This window comes from Salmo trutta, unplaced genomic scaffold (assembly GCF_901001165.1).
Source record: "Salmo trutta unplaced genomic scaffold, fSalTru1.1, whole genome shotgun sequence".
Classification (NCBI taxonomy): Eukaryota; Metazoa; Chordata; class Actinopteri; order Salmoniformes; family Salmonidae; genus Salmo; species Salmo trutta.
The window spans coordinates 38646-63919 of NW_021823032.1; the positions used below are offsets into that span (position 1 = coordinate 38646).

General features: G+C 40.7%; 1 protein-coding gene and 18 non-coding genes across 19 annotated transcripts; 1 reads left to right on the top strand and 18 right to left on the bottom strand.

The window, feature by feature from the left end:
• The first annotated feature begins 1394 nt into the window (after nt 1-1394).
• LOC115188266 (uncharacterized) lies at nt 1395-3428 on the top strand. The gene is made up of 2 exons (XM_029747111.1): nt 1395-2050; nt 2434-3428. Exons 1-2 carry the CDS (start codon nt 1580-1582, stop codon nt 3388-3390), a joined length of 1428 nt encoding a protein of 475 aa, XP_029602971.1. The 5' UTR covers nt 1395-1579; the 3' UTR covers nt 3391-3428.
• Nucleotides 3429-4997: 1569 nt separating this feature from the next.
• On the bottom strand, nt 4998-5069 carry trnaa-cgc (transfer RNA alanine (anticodon CGC)). Its single transcript has one exon. It is a non-coding gene; the product is annotated as a tRNA-Ala (tRNA).
• Nucleotides 5070-5815: 746 nt separating this feature from the next.
• trnat-cgu (transfer RNA threonine (anticodon CGU)) lies at nt 5816-5887 on the bottom strand. The gene has a single exon. It is a non-coding gene; the product is annotated as a tRNA-Thr (tRNA).
• A 467-nt stretch (nt 5888-6354) lies between these two features.
• Nucleotides 6355-6426, bottom strand: trnaa-ugc (transfer RNA alanine (anticodon UGC)). Its single transcript has one exon. It is a non-coding gene; the product is annotated as a tRNA-Ala (tRNA).
• A 1672-nt stretch (nt 6427-8098) lies between these two features.
• trnaa-ugc (transfer RNA alanine (anticodon UGC)) lies at nt 8099-8170 on the bottom strand. Its single transcript has one exon. It is a non-coding gene; the product is annotated as a tRNA-Ala (tRNA).
• A 1139-nt stretch (nt 8171-9309) lies between these two features.
• Nucleotides 9310-9381, bottom strand: trnat-cgu (transfer RNA threonine (anticodon CGU)). Its single transcript has one exon. It is a non-coding gene; the product is annotated as a tRNA-Thr (tRNA).
• A 467-nt stretch (nt 9382-9848) lies between these two features.
• trnaa-cgc (transfer RNA alanine (anticodon CGC)) lies at nt 9849-9920 on the bottom strand. The gene has a single exon. It is a non-coding gene; the product is annotated as a tRNA-Ala (tRNA).
• A 1137-nt stretch (nt 9921-11057) lies between these two features.
• Nucleotides 11058-11129, bottom strand: trnat-cgu (transfer RNA threonine (anticodon CGU)). Its single transcript has one exon. It is a non-coding gene; the product is annotated as a tRNA-Thr (tRNA).
• Nucleotides 11130-11596: 467 nt separating this feature from the next.
• trnaa-ugc (transfer RNA alanine (anticodon UGC)) lies at nt 11597-11668 on the bottom strand. The gene has a single exon. It is a non-coding gene; the product is annotated as a tRNA-Ala (tRNA).
• A 4296-nt stretch (nt 11669-15964) lies between these two features.
• Nucleotides 15965-16036, bottom strand: trnat-cgu (transfer RNA threonine (anticodon CGU)). Its single transcript has one exon. It is a non-coding gene; the product is annotated as a tRNA-Thr (tRNA).
• Nucleotides 16037-16503: 467 nt separating this feature from the next.
• trnaa-ugc (transfer RNA alanine (anticodon UGC)) lies at nt 16504-16575 on the bottom strand. Its single transcript has one exon. It is a non-coding gene; the product is annotated as a tRNA-Ala (tRNA).
• A 1139-nt stretch (nt 16576-17714) lies between these two features.
• Nucleotides 17715-17786, bottom strand: trnam-cau (transfer RNA methionine (anticodon CAU)). The gene has a single exon. It is a non-coding gene; the product is annotated as a tRNA-Met (tRNA).
• A 453-nt stretch (nt 17787-18239) lies between these two features.
• Nucleotides 18240-18311, bottom strand: trnaa-ugc (transfer RNA alanine (anticodon UGC)). Its single transcript has one exon. It is a non-coding gene; the product is annotated as a tRNA-Ala (tRNA).
• A 1139-nt stretch (nt 18312-19450) lies between these two features.
• Nucleotides 19451-19522, bottom strand: trnat-cgu (transfer RNA threonine (anticodon CGU)). Its single transcript has one exon. It is a non-coding gene; the product is annotated as a tRNA-Thr (tRNA).
• A 466-nt stretch (nt 19523-19988) lies between these two features.
• Nucleotides 19989-20060, bottom strand: trnaa-ugc (transfer RNA alanine (anticodon UGC)). The gene has a single exon. It is a non-coding gene; the product is annotated as a tRNA-Ala (tRNA).
• Nucleotides 20061-21738: 1678 nt separating this feature from the next.
• trnaa-ugc (transfer RNA alanine (anticodon UGC)) lies at nt 21739-21810 on the bottom strand. Its single transcript has one exon. It is a non-coding gene; the product is annotated as a tRNA-Ala (tRNA).
• A 1139-nt stretch (nt 21811-22949) lies between these two features.
• trnat-cgu (transfer RNA threonine (anticodon CGU)) lies at nt 22950-23021 on the bottom strand. The gene has a single exon. It is a non-coding gene; the product is annotated as a tRNA-Thr (tRNA).
• Nucleotides 23022-23480: 459 nt separating this feature from the next.
• trnaa-cgc (transfer RNA alanine (anticodon CGC)) lies at nt 23481-23552 on the bottom strand. Its single transcript has one exon. It is a non-coding gene; the product is annotated as a tRNA-Ala (tRNA).
• A 1140-nt stretch (nt 23553-24692) lies between these two features.
• Nucleotides 24693-24764, bottom strand: trnat-cgu (transfer RNA threonine (anticodon CGU)). Its single transcript has one exon. It is a non-coding gene; the product is annotated as a tRNA-Thr (tRNA).
• Between the last annotated feature and the right edge of the window lie 510 nt (nt 24765-25274).

Sequence of the window (25274 nt, forward strand, 5' to 3'; positions counted from 1 at the left end):
CAGGTCGCAATGATGGGTAGTATATGGGGCTTTAGTGACAAAACGGATGGCACTGTGATAGACTGCGTCCAATTTGCTGAGTAGAGTGTTGGAGGCTATTTTGTAAATGACATCGCCGAAGTCAAGGATCGGTAGAATAGTCAGTTTTACGAGGGTATGTTTGGCGGGGTTGGGGTTCGTTCCTTGTCAATCATTGTTGAAATTAGCATTCAGACAATATCTTTAAGTAAATCAATCATTCATTTATTAATGCAATTGCAGACAGAAGTTGACAGCAGGAACATTGCAGGTATGTTTCCCAGTATGTTCCCACCTAAAGGCACAGCTGATTTTATGCATGTGATCCCTAGTGGTATGATCCCCTACGTCAATGTATGTGTGTATCAATAAGCTGAGGTTACCTTATAAGGTACTGTAGCTTCTCTGAATTTATTAGCATTGTCCACTGTCTCACAAGATCAAAACCAGACAGTGGTTACTTCTCTATCTAGTTTCAGTCTGACTCAGACCCAGCCTGCAGCTCACTCTCACAGCAGCCAGGGCTTAACCACAAAGACTAATATATATGGCTTGTACAACGTATAGTGGCAGAGTTTAGACACATAGCAACAGTATCTTATTATATGGCCTGCAGCAAAACATATGGATCTTAAAGTCCCCTTAATCAATAATGGGGAGGGTCTTTGGAAGCCGATTCTAGATTGAATTTTGTATTGGAGATGCTTAATGTGAGTCTGGAAGGAGAGTTTACAGTCTAACCAGACACCTAGGTATTTGTAGTTGTCCACATATTCTAAGTCAGAACCGTCCAGAGTAGTGATGCTGGGCAGACGGGCAGGTGCGGGCAGCGATCGGTTGAAGAGCATGCATTTAGTTTTACTTGTATTTAAGAGCATTTGGAGGCCACGGACGGAGTGTTGTATAGCATTGAAGCTCGTCTGGAGGTTTGTTAACACAGTGTCCAAAGAGGGGCCAGAAATATACAGAATGGTGTCGTCTGCGTAGAGGTGGATCAGAGAATCACCAACAGCAAGAGCGACATCATTGATTTAAACAGAGAAAAAAGTCTGCCTGAGAATTGAACCCTGTGGTTACCCCCATAGAGACTGCCAGAAGTCCGGACAACAGGCCCTCCGATTTGACACACTGAACTCTATCAGAGAAGTAGTTGGTGAACCAGGCGAGGTAATCATTTGAGAAACCAAGACTGTTGAGTCTGACGATAAATATGTGGTGATTGACAGAGTTGAAAGCCTTGGCCAGGTCGATGAATACGGCTGCACAGTACTGTTTTTTTATCGATGGTGGTTATGACATCATTTAGGACCTTGAGCGTGGCAGAGGTGCACCCGTGACCAGCTCGGAAACCGGATTTCATAATCTCTGTCTCTCTGTCTGTCTGTCTGTCTGTCTTCAGCAGTTTGGCTGTTGTTTTTATTGTCTGTTCGATAGCAACAGACGATGTTTCGCAACCGGTTTAGATGCTCAATGTCTAGTAGAGGAAGTCAAAACCCAACAGTCTGTCTACCCCTGGCTAGAGGCAGGTCGATTATCTGACTGGACGTTACACTCCATCAACATGGTTAACGTTGAGAGTCTGAAATCTCTACTCGACAACATAGTGAAAAGATTGGCAGAAGGGGGCAGTTTTTATCTAATAATCACTCTCATCTTCATTCAGTACACTGTGTTTCATGTAGAGTTTGTTTGCAGCTGCAAACCTGAAGTTTTGAACTGTGTCATGTACATCCTGATTCCAGTTTTTCTGTTGATGTTCCTCGTTCTCTGGACGGATCAGATGTTCAAAAGACTATGTCGGTTCACATGCAGACGGAGTCTCAAATGTCATTTTGGCTGTAGACTGTGCTCCCTTCTGTGTAAGTCATTCTGTGTCGGGTTGCTTTGGATTGCATCTGTGCTCATCGATGGAGACTGGTACGTGTGCTGTGGAAACAATCTCCCTAATGACAAAGTTGATCTTCCCTGCAAAAAAAATGTGCTCATCCCTGAAGACAAAAATACCCTGGCTCAACTCAGAAATGATTCGTTGGTGAGTGCCTCGTCGTATTTTTCGATATATCTTGTAATTTACTGCACTGTGACGGCTACAGATTTATGAAGAGGTGATGTGGTGAAAGTTAGTGATGCCGGAGCTTCTACGGGGCACGGGGTCGTCATCTATAATAATTTTGTTGAGGTATGAAATACATTTTGACAGATGAAACCTTACATGAACTATAAGTCAGTAAAGTGTCTCCAACTGTGAGTCTTGGTGTGAACTCTAAAGACCTACATATTAAAGCCGTTCTGAACAGTGGGTGTGATATTTACATCCTAGTGTGAAGTCCCGTCCCCTAAATCAACAAGGTGTGAAATACATTTTGACAGAAGCCATCCTACAATACTAATGTGTTTGTCATCATTTTCTTTCAGGTTATTGGTTTGTTATGTCTGCTGGCTGTTGCTTTTGGGTTCATCCTGTCTATCATACCTCCATGTCGTTGCCGTGCTAAGAACACGCCTGGGAGTCAGAACACGCCTGATCGCGGTTGTTGTATCACATTTTGTGAGGCTTGTTGTAAATCTTATCACAGGCATTTATATGAGGAGAGTGTTTTGGAAGAAACTGAAATTATAATGAGAGACATTCTAAAGGAGAAAGCTAAAGAGTATGTATCTGTTACAGTGAGCCAAATAAGACCCCTTACTGAGACAACGAATAAAGACCAGAAGGTAAATAGTGATGAGGGGGGAAACCCATCAGTGTCCCTTCCAGAGACACAGAGAGGTGAGGGGGCAGTAGGAGACGCTCATACATTTGATTGGGATAAAATATCGAATTTAGCTTTTGACATGATTGATGACTTACATAAAACTTCAAAACCACAAGAGGGATCAAGTGGGGATGATGGAAAAGGGGGATCAATACAACCCCGTCCATCTGATGCAGTTAATGATCAGGGTGGGGATGATGGAAAAGGGGGATCAATACAACCCCCTGCATCTGATGCAGTTAATGATCAGGGTGGGGATGATGGAAAGGGGGGATCAATACAACCCCGTCCGTCTGATGCAGTTAATGATCAGGGTGGGGAGGATGATGATGAAGGGGGATCAATACAACCCCATGCATCTGAGGCAGTTAATGATCAGGGTGGGGATGATGATGATGAAGGGGGATCAATACAACCCCGTCCATCTGATGCAGTTAATGATCAGGGTGGGGATGATGATGATGAAGGGGGATCAATACAACCCCCTGCATCTGAGGCAGTTAATGATCAGGGTGGGGATGATGATGATGAAGGGGGATCAATACAACCCCATGCATTTGAGGCAGTTAATGATCAGGGTGATGAGGATGATGGAAAAGCAATTGGTGAACCGTGAGAAGGGAAGACCAAATTAAAATTAAAACTTACAAAAAACTGCTCAGGAAGGTGATGAATAATGATATTAATTAATAATAATTAAAATTTATGAAAAAAGTATATTGATGAAATTGTAAAGCTGGTCATTATCTATGATTATTATGAATAGAATTGTCTCTATTGTTGTTGTTTTTTTAATCCTGTCAAGTGGACAGTTTATTAGGTGTACCCATCTAGTATCGAGTCGGACCCCCCTCCAGAAAGTCCCAAAGCCTGTCTGCCTGCTTTATATAGCAAGCCATGGCCACGTGTCTGTCGGAGCGAACCATTTTCGTGAACTGGGGGGTGTACCTCAGTTTCTCGCATGGAATAGCCTTCATTCCTCCGAACAAGAATAGACTGACGAGTTTCAGAAGAAAGTCCTTTGTTTCTGGCCATTTTGAGCCTGTAATCGAACCCACAAATGCTGATGCTCCAGATACTCAACAAGTCTAAAGAAGGCCTGATTTTTTGCTTCTTTAATCAGAACAACAGTTTTCAGCTGTGCTAACGTAATTGCAAAAAGGGTTTTCTAATGATCAATTAGCCTTTTAAAATGATCAACTTGGATTAGCTAACACAACGATGCCATTGGAACACAGGAGTGATGGTTGCTGATAATGGGCCTCTGGACGCCTATGTAGATATTCCACATTAAAATCAGCCGTTTCCAGCTACAATAGTCATTTACAACATTAACAATATCTACACTGTATTTCTGATCAATTTGATGTTATTTTAATGGACAAAAAAAATGGCTTTTCTTTCAAAAACAAGGACATTTCTAAGTGACCCCAAACTTTTGAACGGTAGTGTATACATTATTAAAGTGACTAGTGTTCCATTATTGAAGTGGCCAGTGATTCCATGTCTATGTATAGAGGGCAGCAGCCTCTAAGGTGCAGGGTTGAGTAACCGGGTGGTAGACGGCTAGTCTGATGGCTATTTAACACTGTCAATGCTTATTTACAAGTTTTCTCCATCACATTGCTTATCATATCCTGCCCCATGTTACATAATCTACTGCAATCCCAATGGTTTCTCCCCTCCCTGGGTGGGGAGACCTTCCTGTTTATCAGTTTCACAGTAGTCAGAAGTTGTCTGCTGTCTATTAACAGTTCCCCTTTTCCTTGAATGTCTCAGCTTGTCCTATGCACACACATTTATATAATTAGTATGATAATCACTCAGTTATATATTTTCAGGGTGGAATCATTTAGTCAAAACCTTAAACGTATAAATTATTTTATCAGTGGTGGGTGCTGGGTAATGAGGGTGGTGGGTGGTGGGTGCTGAGTGGTGGGTGGTGGGGTGGTGGGTGCTGGGTGGTGTGTGGTACTGAATGCTTGGTGGGTGGTGCTGGGTGGTGGGTGCTGGGTGATGGCTTCACTAGGGCCCTCTCTCTTCAGCCGTCTCCACTAGGACCCTCTCAGCCAGCCATCTCCACTAGGTCCCTCTCAGCCAGCCGTCTCCACTAGGGCCCTCTCAGCCAGCCATCTCCACTAGGGCCCTCTCAGACAGCCGTCTCCACTAGGGCCCTGTCAGCCAGCCATCTCCACTAGGGCCCTCTCAGCCAATAATTTTAAATGGAGAAGCTGGGGATTGAACCCAGGACCTCATACATGCGAAGCTTGCGCTCTACCACTGAGCTACATCCCCTTTCTGGGAAAGAATTTTTTATTTTCTTTCTGCAGCGATCGGTTAGCTGCTCAGATAGCTGATGTTTAAAGTTAGTGAGGGAAATATAAGTCTCCAGCTTCAGCGATTTTTGCAATTCGTTCCAGTCATTGGCAGCAGAGAACTGGAAGGAAAGGCGGCCAAAGGAGGTGTTGGCTTTGGGGATGACCAGTGAGATATACCTGCTGGAGCGTGTGCTACGGGTGGGTGTTGTTATTGTGACCAGTGAGCTGAGATAAGGCAGAGCTTTACCTAGCATAGACTTATAGATGACCTGGAGCCAGTGGGTCTGGTGACGAATAGGTAGCGAGGGCCAGCCGACTAGAGCATACAGGTCGCAGTGGTCATATCAATACAATTTACCTTTTCTTTGCACTGTTGTAATGAAAGTACATTTCCATAATATCAGCAATCTTCCATAAACGTCGAACAAGGGTTGAACCCATGTGATTAAGTTTACAGAAACAGATGATTTAGCATATCTATTTCCTTCTTAGAATGTCAACATTCTGGAAAGTGGGAGTTGTGGAAAAGATAATTTAACAACTAAATACAATCAACAGAGAAGTTGGGGATTAACGTTAGACCGCATACATGTAAAGTACTGGCTCTACCATAGAGATACATCCCCTTACTATAATAGCTGTGTTGCAATATTGATACAACTTGCTTTTCTGCAAAGTCCTCAAATAAAAGCACATTTCCATGATATCAGATGTCTTAAATACAGGCACAGACAGGACTTGAACCCATGATCTTCGGTTGACGAGACCAACGCCTTACCACTTGGCCACCATGCCACTCTACTCTACAAATTATACATCAACATTCTGGAAAGTAATAGTTGTGTAAATGTGAATTTGGCACACAAATAAACTCAGTGGAGAATCTTGGGATTGAACCGAGGACCTCATACATATTTTGCATGCACTCCCCCTCTGAGCTTCCATCCCATTTAATTTGCAGATAAAATGCAATATCAATACAATGTACTTTTTAAATACACCACTCCATTGAAACTACAATATAATGATAGCAGCAATTCTTAAACCAGGTACAGACTGGGATCGAACCCATGAACTTCAGTTTTTGAAAATGACGCCATAAAAGTTGGCAACAATGCCACGTCTGTTCTATGAATGTACAAACAGGGATTGAACGCATGTTCTTCAGATTACGAGACCAAATTATTTAGCACATCTCTGTTTCCTGCTTAAAATTTCAACATTCTGTAAAGTAGGAGTTGGGTCAATGCAATAATTTTAAATGGAGAAGCTGGGGATTGAACCCAGGACCTCATACATGCAGAGCACGCACTCTACCACTGAGCTACATCCCCTTTCTAGGAGATCATTTTTTTTCTTATTTTATTTTATTTCACCTTCATTTAATTTAACCAGGTAAGCTCGTGGAGAACAAGTTCTCGTTGAGAACTGCGACCTTTCCAAGATAAAGCAAAGCAGTGCGACACAAACAACAACACAGAGTCACAAATGGAATAAACAAGCGTACAGTCAATAACACAATAGAAAAAAAGAAAGTCTATATACAGTGTGTGCAAATGGCATGAGGAGGTACGGCATTAAATGGGCCATAGTAGCGAAGTAATTAAAATTTAGCAAATTAACACTGGAGTGATAGTTGAGCTGATGATGATGTGCAAGTAGAAATACTGGTGTGCAAAAGAGCAGAAAGTAAATAAAAACAATATGTGGATGAGGTAGGTAGATTGGGTGGGCTATTTACAGATGGGCTATGTACAGCTGCAGCGATCGGTTAGCTGCTCAGATAGCTGATGTTTAAAGTTAGTGAGGGAAATATAAGTCTCCAGCTTCAGCGATTTTTGCAATTCGTTCCAGTCATTAGCAGAAGAGAACTGGAAGGAAAGGCGGCCAAAAGAGGTGTTGGCTTTGGGGATGACCAGTGAGATATACCTGCTGTAGCGCGTGCTACGGGTCGGTGTTGTTATCGTGACCAGTGAGCTGAGATAAGGCGGAGCTTTACCTAGCATATACTTATAGATGACCTGGAGCCAGTGGGTCTGGTGACGAATAGGTAGCGAGGGCCAGCCGACTAGAGCATACAGGTCGCAGTGGTCATATCAATACAATTTACCTTTTCTTTACACTGTTCTAATGAATGTACATTTCCATAATATCAGCTATCTTCCATAAACGTGGAACAAGGATTGAACCAATGTGCTTCAGTTTACAGAAACAGATGATTTAGCATATCTATTTCCTTCTTAGAATGTCAACATTCTGGAAAGTGGGAGTTGTGCAAAAGATAATTTAACAACTAAATACACTCAACAGAGAAGTTGGGGATTAACGTTGGACCGCATACATGTAAAGTACTGGCTCTACCATAGAGATACATCCCCTTACTATAATAGCTGTGTTGCAATATTGATACAACTTGCTTTTTCTGCAAAGTCCTCCAATAAAAGCACAGGTCCATGGTATCAGATGTCTTTCAAACAGGCACAGACAGGATTTGAACCCATGATCTTCGATTTATGAGACCAACGCCTTACCACTTGGCCACCATACTCTACAAATTATACATCAACATTCTGGAAAGTAGTAGTTGTGTAAATGTGAATTTGGCACACAAATAAACTCAGTGGAGAATCTTGGTATTGAACCGAGGACCTCATACATATTTTGCATGCACTCCCCCTCTGAGCTTCCATCCCATTTCATTTGCAGATAAAATGCAATATCAATACAATGTACTTTTTATATACACCACTCCATTGAAACTACAATGAAATGATAGCAGCAATTCTTAAACCAGGTACAGACTGGGATCGAACCCATGTACTTCAGTTTTTGAAAATGACACCATACAAGTTGGCAACAATGCCACTTCTGTTCTATAAATGTACGAACAGGGATTGAACGCATGTTCTTCAGATAACAAGACCAAATTATTTAGCACATCTCTGTTTCCTTCTTTGAATTTCAACATTCTTAAAGTCAGAGTTGGGTCAATGCAATAATTTTAAATGGAGAAGCTGGGGATTGAACCCAGGACCTCATACATGCAAAGCATGCGCTCTACCACTGAGCTACACCCCCTTTCTAGGAAATATATTTTTTTTCTTTTTTACATTTTATTTCATCTTTATTTAACCAGGTAAGCCAGTGGAGAACAAGTTCTCATTTAGAACTGCGACCTGGCCAAGATAAAGCAAACCAGTGCGACACAAACAACAACACAGTGTTACAAATGGAATAAACAAGCGTACAGTCAATAACACAATAGAAAAAAAGAAAGTCTATATACAGTGTGTGCAAATGGCATGAGGAGGTACGGCAATAAATGGGCCATAGTAGCGAAGTAATTAAAATTTAGCAAATTAACACTGGAGTGATAGTTGAGCTGATGATGATGTGCAAGTAGAAATACTGGTGTGCAAAAGAGCAGAAAGTAAATAAAAACAATATGTGGATGAGTTAGGTAGATTGGGTGGGCTATTTACAGATGGGCTATGAACAGCTGCAGCAATCGGTTAGCTGCTCAGATAGCTGATGTTTAAAGTTAGTGAGGGAAATATAAGTCTCCAGCTTCAGCGATTTTTGCAATTCGTTCCAGTCATTGGCAGCAGAGAACTGGAAGGAAAGGCGGCCAAAAGAGGTGTTGGCTTTGGGGATGACCAGTGAGATATACCTGCTGTAGCGCGTGCTACGGGTCGGTGTTGTTATCGTGACCAGTGAGCTGAGATAAGGCGGAGCTTTAGCTAGCATAGACTTATAGATGACCTGGAGCCAGTGGGTCTGGTGACGAATAGGTAGCGAGGGCCAGCCGACTAGAGCATACAGGTCGCAGTGGTCATATCAATACAATTTACCTTTTCTTTACACTGTTCTAATGAATGTACATTTCCATAATATCAGCTTTCTTCCATAAACGTGGAACAAGGATTGAACCCATGTGCTTCAGTTTACAGAAACAGATGATTTAGCATATCTATTTCCTTCTTAGAATGTCAACATTCTGGAAAGTGGGAGATGTGCAAAAGATAATTTAACAACTAAATACACTCAACAGAGAAGTTGGGGATTAACGTTGGACCGCATACATGTAAAGTACTGGATCTACTATAGAGATACATCCCCTTACTATAATAGCTGTGTTGCAATATTGATACACCTTGCTTTTTCTGCAAAGTCCTCCAATAAGAGCACAGGTCCATGATATCATATGTCTTTCATACAGGCATGGACGGGACTTGAACCCATGATCTTCGGTTTACGAGACCGACGCCTTACCACTTGGTCATCATGCCACTCTACTCTACAAATTATACATCAACATTCTGGAAAGTAGTAGTTGTGTAAATGTGAATTTGGCACACAAATAAACTCAGTGGAGAATCTTGGGATTGAACCGAGGACCTCATACATATTTTGCATAAACTCCCCCTCTGAGCTTCCATCCCATTTCATTTGCAGATAAAATGCAATATCAATACAATGTACTTTTTAAATACACCACTCCATTGAAACTACAATGAAATGATAGCAGCAATTCTTAAACCAGGTACAGACTGGGATCGAACCCATGAACTTCAGTTTTTGAAAATGACGCCATTAAAGTTGGCAACAATGCCACGTCTGTTCTATGAATGTACAAACAGGGATTGAACGCATGTTCTTCAGATTACAAGACCAAATTATTTAGCAGATCTCTGTTTCCTGCTTAAAATTTCAACATTCTGTAAAGTAGGAGTTGGGTCAATGCAATAATTTTAAATGGAGAAGCTGGGGATTGAACCCAGGACCTCATACATGCGAAGCATGCGCTCTACCACTGAGCTACATCCCCTTTCTGGTAATGAAAAAAAAGTTTCTTTTTTTTATTTTCTTTCATCTTAATTTAACCAGGTAAGCTAGTGGAGAACAAGTTCTCATTTACAACTGCGACCTGGCCAACATAAAGCAAAGCAGTGCGACACAAACAACAACATAGAGTTACAAATGGAATAAACAAGCGTACAGTCAATAACACAATAGAAAAAAAGAAAGTCTATATACAGTGTGTGCAAATGGCATGAGGAGGTAAGGCAATAAATAGGCCATAGTAGCGAAGTAATTACAATTTAGCAAATTAATACTGGAGTGATAGATGAGCAGATGATGATGTGCAAGTAAAAATACTGGTGTGCAAAAGAGCAGAAAGTAAATAAAAACAATAAGTGGATGAGGTAGGTAGATTGGGTGGGATATTTACAGATGGGCTATGTACAGCTGCAGCGATCGGTTAGCTGCTCAGATAGCTGATGTTTAAAGTTAGTGAGGGAAATATGTCTCCAGCTTCAGCGATTTTTGCAATTCGTTCCAGTCATTGGCAGCAGAGAACTGGAAGGAAAGGCGGCCAAAGGAGGTGTTGGCTTTGGGGATGACCAGTGAGATATACCTGCTGTAGCGCGTGCTACGGGTGGGTGTTGTTATCGTGACCAGTGAGCTGAGATAAGGCGGAGCTTTACCTAGCATAGACTTATAGATGACCTGGAGCCAGTGGGTCTGGTGACGAATAGGTAGCGAGGGCCAGCCGACTAGAGCATACAGGTCGCAGTGGTCATATCAATACAATTTACCTTTTCTTTATAATGTTCTAATGAATGTACATTTCCATAATATCAGCTATCTTCCATAAACGTGGAACAAGGATTGAACCCATGTGCTTCAGTTTACAGAAACAGATGATTTAGCATATCTATTTCCTTCTTAGAATGTCAACATTCTGGAAAGTGGGAGTTGTGCAAAAGCTAATTTAACAACTAAATACACTCAACAGAGAAGTTGGGATTAATGTTGGACCGCATACATGTAAAGTACTGGCTCTACCATAGAGATACATCCCTTTACTATAATAGCTGTGTTGCAATATTGATACAACTTGCTTTTTCTGCAAAGTCCTCCAATAAAAGCACAGGTCCATGATATCAGATGTCTTTCATACAGGCATGGACGGGACTTGAACCCATGATCTTCTGTTTACGAGACCGACGCCTTACCACTTGGTCATCATGCCACTCTACTCTACAAATTATACATCAACATTCTGGAAAGTAGTAGTTGTGTAAATGTGAATTTGGCACACAAATAAACTCAGTGGAGAATCTTGGGATTGAACCGAGGACCTCATACATATTTTGCATGCACTCCCCCTCTGAGCTTCCATCCCATTTCATTTGCAGATAAAATGCAATATCAATACAATGTACTTTTTAAATACACCACTCCATTGAAACTACAATGAAATGATAGCAGCAATTCTTAAACCAGGTACAGACTGGGATCGAACCCATGAACTTCAGTTTTTGAAAATGACGCCATAAAAGTTGGCAACAATGCCACGTCTGTTCTATGAATGTACAAACAGGGATTGAACGCATGTTCTTCAGATTACAAGACCAAATTATTTAGCAGATCTCTGTTTCCTGCTTAAAATTTCAACATTCTGTAAAGTAGGAGTTGGGTCAATGCAATAATTTTAAATGGAGAAGCTGGGGATTGAACCTAGGACCTCATACATGCAAAGCATGCGCTCTACCACTGAGCTACATCCCCTTTCTGGTAATGAAAAAAAAGTTTCTTTTTTTTATTTTCTTTCATCTTAATTTAACCAGGTAAGCTAGTGGAGAACAAGTTCTCATTTACAACTGCGACCTGGCCAACATAAAGCAAAGCAGTGCGACACAAACAACAACATAGAGTTACAAATGGAATAAACAAGCGTACAGTCAATAACACAATAGAAAAAAAGAAAGTCTATATACAGTGTGTGCAAATGGCATGAGGAGGTAAGGCAATAAATAGGCCCTAGTAGCGAAGTAATTACAATTTAGCAAATTAATACTGGAGTGATAGATGAGCAGATGATGATGTGCAAGTAAAAATACTGGTGTGCAAAAGAGCAGAAAGTAAATAAAAACAATATGTGGATGAGGTAGGTAGATTGGGTGGGATATTTACAGATGGGCTATGTACAGCTGCAGCGATCGGTTAGCTGCTCAGATAGCTGATGTTTAAAGTTAGTGAGGGAAATATGTCTCCAGCTTCAGCGATTTTTGCAATTCGTTCCAGTCATTGGCAGCAGAGAACTGGAAGGAAAGGCAGCCAAAAGAGGTGTTGGCTTTGGGGATGACCAGTGAGATATACCTGCTGTAGCGCGTGCTACGGGTCGGTGTTGTTATCGTGACCAGTGAGCTGAGATAAGGCGGAGCTTTACCTAGCATAGACTTATAGATGACCTGGAGCCAGTGGGTCTGGTGACGAATAGGTAGCGAGGGCCAGCCGACTAGAGCATACAGGTCGCAGTGGTCATATCAATACAATTTACCTTTTCTTTATAATGTTCTAATGAATGTACATTTCCATAATATCAGCTATCTTCCATAAACGTGGAACAAGGATTGAACCCATGTGCTTCAGTTTACAGAAACAGATGATTTAGCATATCTATTTCCTTCTTAGAATGTCAACATTCTGGAAAGTGGGAGTTGTGCAAAAGCTAATTTAACAACTAAATACACTCAACAGAGAAGTTGGGATTAATGTTGGACCGCATACATGTAAAGTACTGGCTCTACCATAGAGATACATCCCTTTACTATAATAGCTGTGTTGCAATATTGATACAACTTGCTTTTTCTGCAAAGTCCTCCAATAAAAGCACAGGTCCATGATATCAGATGTTTTTCATACAGGCCTGGACAGGACTTGAACCCATGATCTTCTGTTTACGAGACCGACGCCTTACCACTTGGTCATCATGCCACTCTACTCTACAAATTATACATCAACATTCTGGAAAGTAGTAGTTGTGTAAATGTGAATTTGGCACACAAATAAACTCAGTGGAGAATCTTGGGATTGAACCGAGGACCTCATACATATTTTGCATGCACTCCCCCTCTGAGCTTCCATCCCATTTCATTTGCAGATAAAATGCCATATCAATACAATGTACTTTTTAAATACACCACTCCATTGAAACTACAATGAAATGATAGCAGCAATTCTTAAACCAGGTACAGACTGGGATCGAACCCATGAACTTCAGTTTTTGAAAATGACGCCATAAAAGTTGGCAACAATGCCACGTCTGTTCTATGAATGTACAAACAGGGATTGAACGCATGTTCTTCAGATTACAAGACCAAATTATTTAGCAGATCTCTGTTTCCTGCTTAAAATTTCAACATTCTGTAAAGTAGGAGTTGGGTCAATGCAATAATTTTTAAAGTAGAAACTGGGGATTGAACCCAGGACCTTATACATGCAAAGCATGCGCTCTACCACTGAGCTACATCCCCTTCCTAGGAGATGGTTTTTTTTTCTTATTTTATTTTATTTCACCTTTATTTAACCAGGTAAGCTCGTGGAGAACAAGTTCTCGTTGAGAACTGCGACCTTGCCAAGATAAAGCAAAGCAGTGCGACACAAACAACAAGACAGAGTTACAAATGGAATAAACAAGCGTACAGTCAATAACACAATAGAAAAAAAGAAAGTCTATATACAGTGTGTGCAAATGGCATGAGGAGGTAAGGCAATAAATAGGCCATGGTAGTGTCGTGTCTTTGGCTATGCCGGATTAAGTGATATGACATGCTAACTTATAAAATAATTTCTCTGAAATTGATATTACCTGATTAAACTAATCATGTAAATGTAATTAACTAGAAAGTCGGGGCACCACAGAAGAACGTTTATAGAGCTGTTATCCTCTGAATAAACTCTTAAAATACTTAGTAATATTTTACATCGATAGCAGTCAATCTTAACCCGTATGTTGTTTCAGTCTCATCATGAAAGTTGTAATTCTTGGTTATCTGCACGAACCCAGTCTTTACTAAAATCATCCATACATCAATTGTCTTCAAATCATTTATTTACTACACTAAGTAATTAACAGAAAACATACAAACAGTAATTATCGTCACCAATGATGGGTAGAGGAATGTGCCCTACTGGCTAACAAGCATGGCTGGTCTGTTAGACAATGGGTCATAAAACGGTAAGCTGAGAAGTTACACAGAGTTCATTAATATTAACCATTGCCAATTGAAGGCTCACTCATTCGGGAACCTTTGCAATCAATATATATTTACTCTCATGTGTCGTCGGGATTCTTGTTGGAGAGTTTTGTTCTGATGGAGAGTTTGTCAGCGTTCTCTCTCTCTCTCGGTTAGAATGGATCTGTCAGAGCGACATTCATGAATGTCGTCATAGAATGGATGTGGTTGGTCTTCGCGTTCGATGATATAATTTACTTAGCTGCAGACTAATAATTAATATCAAAGACTTGTTCTTATTCTGTCGATATCGATAGTCTAAAAGTTAACCACGTGGTATGGTTCACTTTCAGTAGAATACTTGGCTGGTCAAACATCTGTGCCAAACTCACGATGGAGTGGAGGCCTGGTCTCTAGAAATGTAAATCAGGGGGTGTTTTATAGGGCCCAGAGAACAGGCTTGTCAAATGACGCCTGGTCCTGTATGTGTCCCTGGGGGCGTGCCTATGACTGAGCTAGACTTGGTTACAGAAATATAATTCTATCACATTAACATCAGTACATAGCATCTCAATGTATTACAAATAGCTTTATCCTTAATAATACATTGTATACAACCATGTGGATTCAGTCGCATCGCTGAGGCTATCATGTAGACCGTTTTAGGGAAATATGGCTATATTTTCTCTTCTGAGTATCACAAAATTGTACCAAGCGGATCAGTTCGTAGCTGGAGTCTTCATCAATCTTCCATATCTTCTCCAGAACACACATGTCGCTAGGTTCTCCAATTCTATGAGTTGGAAGAAATTCCTTTGTCTCTCTATGAAACATGTTGTAGTAGATTCTCCTCTTGGAATTTTTACAACCTTGGGTTGGGGGGGAAGGTAGGTTGGGTGATGGTACAAAGGGGAGGGGGTCAACTGTCCTTCCTGTACCCAAAGAGGCCAACGTCATGACAGTAGTGAGGTAATTACAATTTAGCAAACTAACACTGGAGTGATAGATGAGCAGATGATGATGTGCAAGTAGAAATACTGGTGTGCAAAAGAGCAGAAAGTAAATAAAAACAATATGTGGATGAGGTAGGTAGATTCGGTGGGCTATTTACAGATGGGCTATGTACAGCTGCAGCGATCGGTTAGCTGCTCAGATAGCTGATGTTTAAAGTTAGTGAGGGAAATATAAGTCTCCAGCTTCAGCGATTTTTGCAATTCGTTCCAGTCATTGGCAGCAGAGAACTGGAAGGAAAGGCGGCCAAAGGAGGTGTTGGCTTTGGGGATGACCAGTGAGATATACCTGCTGGAGCGCGTGCTACGGGTGGGTGTTGTTATCGTGACCAGTGAGCTGAGATAAGGCGGAGCTTTACCTAGCATAGACTTATAGATGACCTGGAGCCAGTGGGTCTGGTGACGAATAGGTAGCGAGGGCCAGCCGACTAGAGCATACAGGTCGCAGTGGTCATATCAATACAATTTACCTTTTCTTCACACTGTTCTAATGAATGTACATTTCCATAATATCAGCTATCTTCCATAAACGTGGAACAAGGATTGAACCAATGTGCTTCAGTTTACAGAAAGAGATGATTTAGCATATCTATTTCCTTCTTAGAATGTCAACATTCTGGAAAGTGGGAGTTGTGCAAAAGATAGTTTAACATATAAATACACTCAACAGAGAAGTTGGGGATTAACGTTGGACTGCATACATGTAAAGTACTGGCTCTACCATGGAGATACATCCCCTTACTATAATAGCTGTGTTGCAATATTGATACAACTTGCTTTTTCTGCAAAGTCCTCCAATAAATGCAGAGGTCCATGATATCAGACGTTTTTCATACAGGCATGGACAGGATTTGAACCCATGATCTTCGGTTTACGAGACTGACGCCTTACCACTTGGCCACCATGCCACTATACTCTACAAATTATACATCAACATTCTGGAAAGTAGTAGTTGTGTAAATGTGAATTCGGCACACAAATAAACTCAGTGGAGAATCTTGGAATTGAACCGAGGACCTCATACATATTTTGCATGCACTCCCCCTCTGAGCTTCCATCCCATTTCATTTGCAGATAAAATGCAATATCAATACAATGTACTTTTTATATACACCACTCCATTGAAACTACAATGAAAAGATAGCAGCAATTCTTAAACCAGGTACAGACAGGGATCGAACCCATGAACTTCAGTTTTTGAAAATGACGCCATAAAAGTTGGCAACAATGCCACTTCTGTTCTATAAATGTACAAACATGGATTGAACGCATGTTCTTCAGATTACAAGACCAAATTATTTAGCACATCTCTGTTTCCTGCTTAAAATTTCAACATTCTGTAAAGTAGGAGTTGGGTCAATGCAATAATTTTAAATGGAGAAGCTGGGGATTGAACCCAGGACCTCATACATGCAAAGCATGCGCTCTACCACTGAGCTACATCCCCTTTCTGGAAAATAGAAAAATGTTTCTTATTTTATTTTAATACACCTTTATTTAACCAGGTAAGCTAGTGGATAACAACTTCTCATTTAGAACTGCAACCTGGCCAAGATAAAGCAAAGCAGTGCGACACAAACAAATACACAGTTTTACAAATGGAATAAACAAGCGTACAGTCAATGACACAATAGAAAAAAAGAAAGTCTATATACAGTGTGTGCAAATGGCGTGAGGAGGTAAGACAATAAATAGGCCATAGTAGCGAAGTAATTACAATTTAGCAAATTAACACTGGAGTGATAGATGAGCAGATGATGATGTGCAAGTAGAAATACTGGTGTGCAAAAGAGCAGAAAGTAAATAAAAACAATATGTGGATGAGGTAGGTCGATTGGGTGGGCTATTTACAGATGGGCTATGTACAGCTGCAGCGATCGGTTAGCTGCTCAGATAGCTGATGTTTAAAGTTAGTGAGGGAAATATAAGTCTCCAGCTTCAGCGATTTTTGCAATTCGTTCCAGTCATTGGCAGCAGAGAACTGGAAGGAAAGGCGGCCAAAGGAGGTGTTGGCTTTGGGGATGACCAGTGAGATATACCTGCTGGAGCGCGTGCTACGGGTGGGTGTTGTTATCGTGACCAGTGAGCTGAGATAAGGCGGAGCTTTACCTAGCATAGACTTACAGATGACCTGGAGCCAGTGGGTCTGGTGACAAATAGGTAGCGATGGCCAGCCGACTAGAGCATACAGGTCGCAGTGGTCATATCAATACAATTTACCTTTTCTTTACACTGTTCTAATGAAAGTACATTTCCATAATATCAGCTATCTTCCTTAAATGTCGAACAAGGATTGAACCCATGTGCTTCAGTTTATAGAAACAGATGATTTAGCATATCTATTTCCTTCTTAGAATGTCAACATTCTGGAAAGTGGGAGTTGTGCAAAAGCTAATTTAACAACTAAATACACTCAACAGAGAAGTTGGGGATTAACGTTGGACCGCATACATGTAAAGTACTGGCTCTACCATAGAGATACATCCCCTTACTATAATATCTGTGCTGCCATATTGATACAACTTGCTTTTTCTGCAAAGTCCTCCAATAAAAGTGCAGGTCCATGATATCAGATTTCTTTCGTACAGGCACAGACGGGACTTGAACCCATGATCTTCGGTTTATGAGACCGACGCCTTACCACTTGGCCACCACGCCACTCTACATCAACATTCTGGAAAGTAGTAGTTGTGTAAATGTGAATTTGGCACACAAATAAACTAAATGGAGAATCTTGGGATTGAACCGAGGACCTCATACATATTTTGCATGCACTCCCCCTCTGAGCTTCCATCCCATTTCATTTGCAGATAAAATGCAATATCAATACAATGTACTTTTTATATACACCACTCCATTGAAACTACAATGAAATGATAGCAGCAATTCTTAAACCAGATACAGACTGGGATCGAACCCATGAACTTCAGTTTTTGAAAATGACGCCATAAAAGTTGGCAACAATGCCACTTCTGTTCTATAAATGTACGAACAGGGATTGAACGCATGTTCTTCAGATTCCAAGACCAAATTATTTAGCACATCTCTGTTTCCTGCTTAGAATTTAAACATTCTGTAAAGTAGGAGTTGGGTCAATACAACAATTTTAAATGGAGAAGCTGGGGATTGAACCCAGGACCTCATACATGCAAAGCATGCGCTCTACCACTGAGCTACATCCCCTTTCTGGGAAAAATTTTTTTTTTCTTTTTTTAATTTTATTTCATCTTTATTTAACCAGGTAAGCTAGTGGAGAACAAGTTCTCATTTAGAACTGTGACCTGGCCAAGATAAAGCAAAGCAGTGCGACACAAACAACAACATAGAGTTTCAAATGGAATAAACAAGCGTACAGTCAATAACACAATAGAAAAAAAGAAAGTCTATATACAGTGTGTGCAAATGGCATGAGGAGGTAAGGCAATAAATGGGCCATAGTAGCGAAGTAATTACAATTTAGCAAATTAACACTGGAGTGATAGATGAGCAGATGATGATGTGCAAGTAAAAATACTGGTGTGCAAAAGAGCAGAAAGTAAATAAAAACAATATGTGGATGAGGTAGGTAGATTGGGTGGGCTATTTACAGATGGGCTATGTACAGCTGCAGCGATCGGTTAGCTGCTCAGATAGCTGATGTTAAAAGTTAGTGAGGGATATATAAGTCTCCAGCTTCAGCGATTTTTGCAATTCGTTCCAGTCATTGGCAGCAGAGAACTGGAAGGAAAGGCGGCCAAAGGAGGTGTTGGCTTTGGGGATGACCAGTGAGATATACCTGCTGGAGCGTGTGCTACGGGTGGGTGTTGTTATCGTGACCAGTGAGCTGAGATAAGGCGGAGCTTTACCTAGCATAGACTTATAGATGACCTGGAGCCAGTGGGTCTGGTGACGAATATGTAGCGAGGGCCAGCCGACTAGAGCATTCTTGTCGCAGTGGTCATATCAATACAATTGACCTTTTCTTTACACTGTTCTAATGAATGTACATTTCCATAATATCAGCTATCTTCCATATACGTCGAACAAGGATTGAACCCATGTGCTTCAGTTTACAGAAACAGATGATTTAGCGTATCTATTTCCTTCTTAGAATGTCAACATTCTGGAAAGTGGGAGTTGTGCAAAAGATAATTTAACAACTAAATACAATCAACAGAGAAGTTGGGGATTAACGTTGGACCGCATACATGTAAAGTACTGGATCTACCATAGAGATACATCCCCTTACTATAATAGCTGTGTTGCAATATTGATACAACTTACTTTTTCTGCAAAGTCCTCCAATAAAAGCACAGGTTCATGATATCAGATGTCTTTCATACAGGCACGGACGGGATTTGAACCCACGATCTTCAGTTTACGAGACAGACGCCTTACCACTTGGCCACCAGACCACTCTACTCTACAAATAATACATCAACATTCTGGCAAGTAGAAATTGTGTAAATGTGAATTTGGCAAACAAATTAACTCAGTGGAGAATCTTGGGATTGAACCGAGGGCCTCATGCATATTTTGCATGCACTCCCCCTCTGAGCTTCCTTCCCATTTCATTTGCAGATAAAATGCAATATCAATACAATGTACTTTTTATATACACCACTCCATTGAAACTACAATGAAATGATAGCAGCAATTCTTAAACCAGGTACAGACTGGGATCGAACCCATGAACTTCAGTTTTTGAAAATGACGCCATAAAAGTTGGCAACAATGCCACTTCTGTTCTATAAATGTACTAACAGGGATTGAACGCATGTTCTTCAGATAACAAGACCAAATTATTTAGCACATCTCTGTTTCCTGCTTTGAATTTCAACATTCTTAAAGTCGTAGTTGGGTCAATGCAATAATTTTAAATGGAGAAGCTGGGGATGGAACCCAGGACCTCATACATGCAAAGCATGCGCTCTACCACTGAGCTACATCCCCTTTCTAGGAATTTTTTATTTTTTATTTTTTACATTTTATTTCATCTTTATTTAACCAGGTAAGCCAGTGGAGAACAAGTTCTCATTTAGAACTGCGACCTGGCCAAGATAAAGCAAAGCAGTGCGACACAAACAACAACACGGTGTTACAAATGGAATAAACAAGCGTACAGTCAATAACACAATAGAAAAAAAGAAAGTCTATATACAGTGTGTGCAAATGGCATGAGGAGGTAAGGCAATAAATAGGCCATAGTAGCGAAGTAATTACAATTTAGCAAATTAACACTGGGGTGATAGATGAGCAGATGATGATGTGCAAGTAGAAATACTGGTGTGCAAATGAGCAGAAAGTAAATAAAAACAATATGTGGATGAGGTAGGTAGATTGGGTGGGCTATTTACAGATGGGCTATGTACAGCTGCAGCGATCGGTTAGCTGCTCAGATATCTGATGTTTAAAGTTAGTGAAGGAAATATAAGTCTCCAGCTTCAGCGATTTTTGCAATTCGTTCCAGTCATTGGCAGCAGAAAACTGGAAGGAAAGGCAGTCAAAGGAGGTGTTGGCTTTGGGGATGACCAGTGAGATACACCTGCTGGAGCGCGTGCTACGGGTGGGTGTTGTTATCGTGACCAGTGAGCTGAGATAAGGCGGAGCTTTACCTAGCATAGACTTATAGATGACCTGGAGCCAGTGGGTCTGGTGACGAATAGGTAGCGAGGGCCAGCCGACTAGAGCATACAGGTCGCAGTGGTCATATCAATACAATTTACCTTTTCTTTACACTGTTCTAATGAATGTACATTTCCATAATATCAGCTATCTTCCATAAACGTGGAACAAGGATTGAACCAATGTGCTTCAGTTTACAGAAACAGATGATTTAGCATATATATTTCCTTCTTAGAATGTCAACATTCTGGAAAGTGGGAGTTGTGCAAAAGCTAATTTAACAACTAAATACACTCAATAGAGAAGTCGGGGATTAACGTTGGACCTCATACATGTAAAGTACTGGCTCTACCATAGAGATACATCCCCTTACTATAATAGCTGTGATGCAAATATTGATACAACTTGCTTTTTCTGCAAAGTTCTCCAATAAAAGCACAGGTCCATGATATCAGATGTCATTCACACAGGCACGGACGGGATTTGAACCTATGATGTTCGGTTCACGAGACCACCGCCTTACCACTTGCCCGCCATGCCACTCTACTCTACAAATTATACATCAACATTCAGGAAAGTAGTAGTTGTGTAAATGTGAATTTGGCACACAAATAAACTCAGTGGACAATCTTGGGATTGAACCGAGGACCTCATACATATTTTGCATGCACTCCCCCTCTGAGCTTCCATCCCATTTCATTTGCAGATAAAATGCAATATCAATACAATGTACTTTTTATATACACCACTCCATTGAAACTACAATGAAATGATAGCAGCAATTCTTAAACCAGGTACAGACTGGGATCGAACCCATGTACTTCAGTTTTTGAAAATGACACCATACAAGTTGGCAACAATGCCACTTCTGTTCTATAAATGTACGAACAGGGATTGAACACATGTTCTTCAGATAACAAGACCAAATTATTTAGCACATCTCTGTTTCCTTCTTTGAATTTCAACATTCTTAAAGTCGGAGTTGGGTCAATGCAATAATTTTAAATGGAGAAGCTGGGGATTGAACCCAGGACCTCATACATGCAAAGCATGCGCTCTACCACTGAGCTACATCCCCTTTCTGGGAAATATATTTTTTTTCTTTTTTACATTTTATTTCATCTTTATTTAACCAGGTAAGCCAGTGGAGAACAAGTTCTCATTTAGAACTGCGACCTGGCCAAGATAAAGCAAAGCAGTGCGACACAAACAACAACACAGTGTTACAAATGGAATAAACAAGCGTACAGTCAATAACACAATAGAAAAAAAGAAAGTCTATATACAGTGTGTGCAAATGGCATGAGGAGGTAAGGCAATAAATAGGCCATAGTAGCGAAGTAATTACAATTTAGCAAATTAACACTGGGGTGATAGATGAGCAGATGATGATGTGCAAGTAGAAATACTGGTGTGCAAATGAGCAGAAAGTAAATAAAAACAATATGTGGATGAGGTAGGTAGATTGGGTGGGCTATTTACAGATGGGCTATGTACAGCTGCAGCGATCGGTTAGCTGCTCAGATATCTGATGTTTAAAGTTAGTGAAGGAAATATAAGTCTCCAGCTTCAGCGATTTTTGCAATTCGTTCCAGTCATTGGCAGCAGAAAACTGGAAGGAAAGGCGGTCAAAGGAGGTGTTGGCTTTGGGGATGACCAGTGAGATACACCTGCTGGAGCGCGTGCTACGGGTGGGTGTTGTTATCGTGACCAGTGAGCTGAGATAAGGCGGAGCTTTACCTAGCATAGACTTATAGATGACCTGGAGCCAGTGGGTCTGGTGACGAATAGGTAGCGAGGGCCAGCCGACTAGAGCATACAGGTCGCAGTGGTCATATCAATACAATTTACCTTTTCTTTACACTGTTCTAATGAATGTACATTTCCATAATATCAGCTATCTTCCATAAACGTGGAACAAGGATTGAACCAATGTGCTTCAGTTTACAGAAACAGATGATTTAGCATATATATTTCCTTCTTAGAATGTCAACATTCTGGAAAGTGGGAGTTGTGCAAAAGATAATTTAACAACTAAATACAATCAACAGAGAAGTTGGGGAATAACGTTGGACCGCATACATGTAAAGTACTGGATCTACCATAGAGATACATCCCCTTACTATAATAGCTGTGTTGCAATATTGATACACCTTGCTTTTTCTGGAAAATCCTCCAATAAGAGCACATTTCCATGATATCAGATGTCTTTAATACAGGCACGGACGGGATTTGAACCCATGATCTTCGGTTTACGAGACCGACGCCTTACCACTTGGCCACCCTACTCTACAAATTATACATCAACATTCTGGAAAGTAGTAGTTGTGTAAATGTGAATTTGGCACACAAATAAACTCAGTGGAGAATCTTGGGATTGAACCGAGGACCTCATACATATTTTGCATGCACTCCCCCTCTGAGCTTCCATCCCATTTCATTTGCAGATAAAATGCAATATCAATACAATGTACTTTTTATATACACCACTCCATTGAAACTACAATGAAATGATAGCAGCAATTCTTAAACCAGGTACAGACTGGGATCGAACCCATGAACTTCAGTTTTTGAAAATGACGCCATAAAAGTTGGCAACAATGCCACGTCTGTTCTATGAATGTACAAACAGGGATTGAACGCATGTTCTTCAGATTACAAGACTAAATTATTTAGCACATCTCTGTTTCCTGCTTAAAATTTCAACATTCTGTAAAGTAGGAGTTGGGTCAATGCAATAATTTTCAATGGAGAAGCTGGGGATTGAACCCAGGACCTCATACATGCGAAGCATGCGCTCTACCACTGAGCTACATCCCCTTTCTTGGAAATAAAAAAATGTTTATTTTTTTTATTTTATTTCATCTTTATTTAACCAGGTAAGCTAGTGGAGAACAAGTTCTCCTTTAGAACTGCGACCTGGCCAAGATAAAGCAAAGCAGTGCGACACAAACAACAACAGAGTGTTACAAATGGAATAAACAAGCGTACAGTCAATAACACAATAGAAAAAAAGAAAGTCTATATACAGTGTGTGCAAATGGCATGAGGAGGTACGGCAAAAAATAGGCCATAGTAGCGAAGTAATTACAATTTAGCAAATTAATACTGGAGTGATAGATGAGCAGATGATGATGTGCAAGTAAAAATACTGGTGTGCAAAAGAGCAGAAAGTAAATAAAAACAATATGTGGATGAGGTAGGTAGATTGGGTGGGCTATTTACAGATGGGCTATGTACAGCTGCAGCGATCGGTTAGCTGCTCAGATAGCTGATGTTTAAAGTTAGTGAGGGAAATATAAGTCTCCAGCTTCAGCGATTTTTGCAATTCGTTCCAGTCATTGGCAGCAGAGAACTGGAAGGAAAGGCGGCCAAAAGAGGTGTTGGCTTTGGGGATGACCAGTGAGATATACCTGCTGTAGCGCGTGCTACGGGTCGGTGTTGTTATCGTGACCAGTGAGCTGAGATAAGGCGGAGCTTTACCTAGCATAGACTTATAGATGACCTGGAGCCAGTGGGTCTGGTGACGAATAGGTAGCGAGGGCCAGCCGAGTAGAGCATACAGGTCGCAGTGGTCATATCAATACAATTTACCTTTTCTTTACACTGTTCTAATGAATGTACATTTCCATAATATCAGCTATCTTCCATAAACGTGGAACAAGGATTGAACCAATGTGCTTCAGTTTACAGAAACAGATGATTTAGCATATCTATTTCCTTCTTAGAATGTCAACATTCTGGAAAGTGGGAGTTGTGGAAAAGATAATTTAACAACTAAATACAATCAACAGAGAAGTTGGGGATTAACGTTGGACCGCATACATGTAAAGTACTGGATCTACCATAGAGATACATCCCATTACTATAATAGCTGTGTTGTAATATTGATACACCTTGCTTTTTCTGGAAAGTCCTCCAATAAGAGCACAGGTCCATGATATCAGATGTCTTTCATACAGGCACGGACGGGACTTGAACCCATGAGCTTCGATTTACGAGACCGACACCTTACCACTTGGCCACCATGCCACTCTACTCTACAAATTTTACATCAACATTCTGGAAAGTAGTACTTGTGTAAATGTGAATTTGGCACACAAATAAACTCAGTGGAGAATCTTGGGATTGAACCGAGGACCTCATACATATTTTGCATGCACTCCCCCTCTGAGCTTCCATCCCATTTCAATTGCAGATAAAATGCAATATTAATACAATGTACTTTTTATATACACCACTCCATTGAAACTACTATGAAATGATAGCAGCAATTCTTAAACCAGGTACAGACTGGGATCGAACCCATGAACTTCAGTTTTTGAAAATGACGCCATAAAAGTTGGCAACAATGCCACTTCTGTTCTATGAATGTACAAACAGGGATTGAATGCATGTTCTTCAGATTACAAGACCAAATTATTTAGCACATCTCTGTTTCCTGCTTAAAATTTCAACATTCTGTAAAGTAGGAGTTGGGTCAATGCAATTATTTTCAATGGAGAAGCTGGGGATTGAACCCAGGAACTCATACATGCAAAG

Bases quoted from the DNA above. Each gene is read 5' to 3' on its own strand.
- LOC115188266 (XM_029747111.1), top strand. From the start codon at position 1,580: ATGGTTAACGTTGAGAGTCTGAAATCTCTACTCGACAACATAGTGAAA. The intron at 2,051-2,433 runs GTGAGTGCCTCG...ATTTTCTTTCAG, and splicing joins AACTCAGAAATGATTCGTTG to GTTATTGGTTTGTTATGTCT.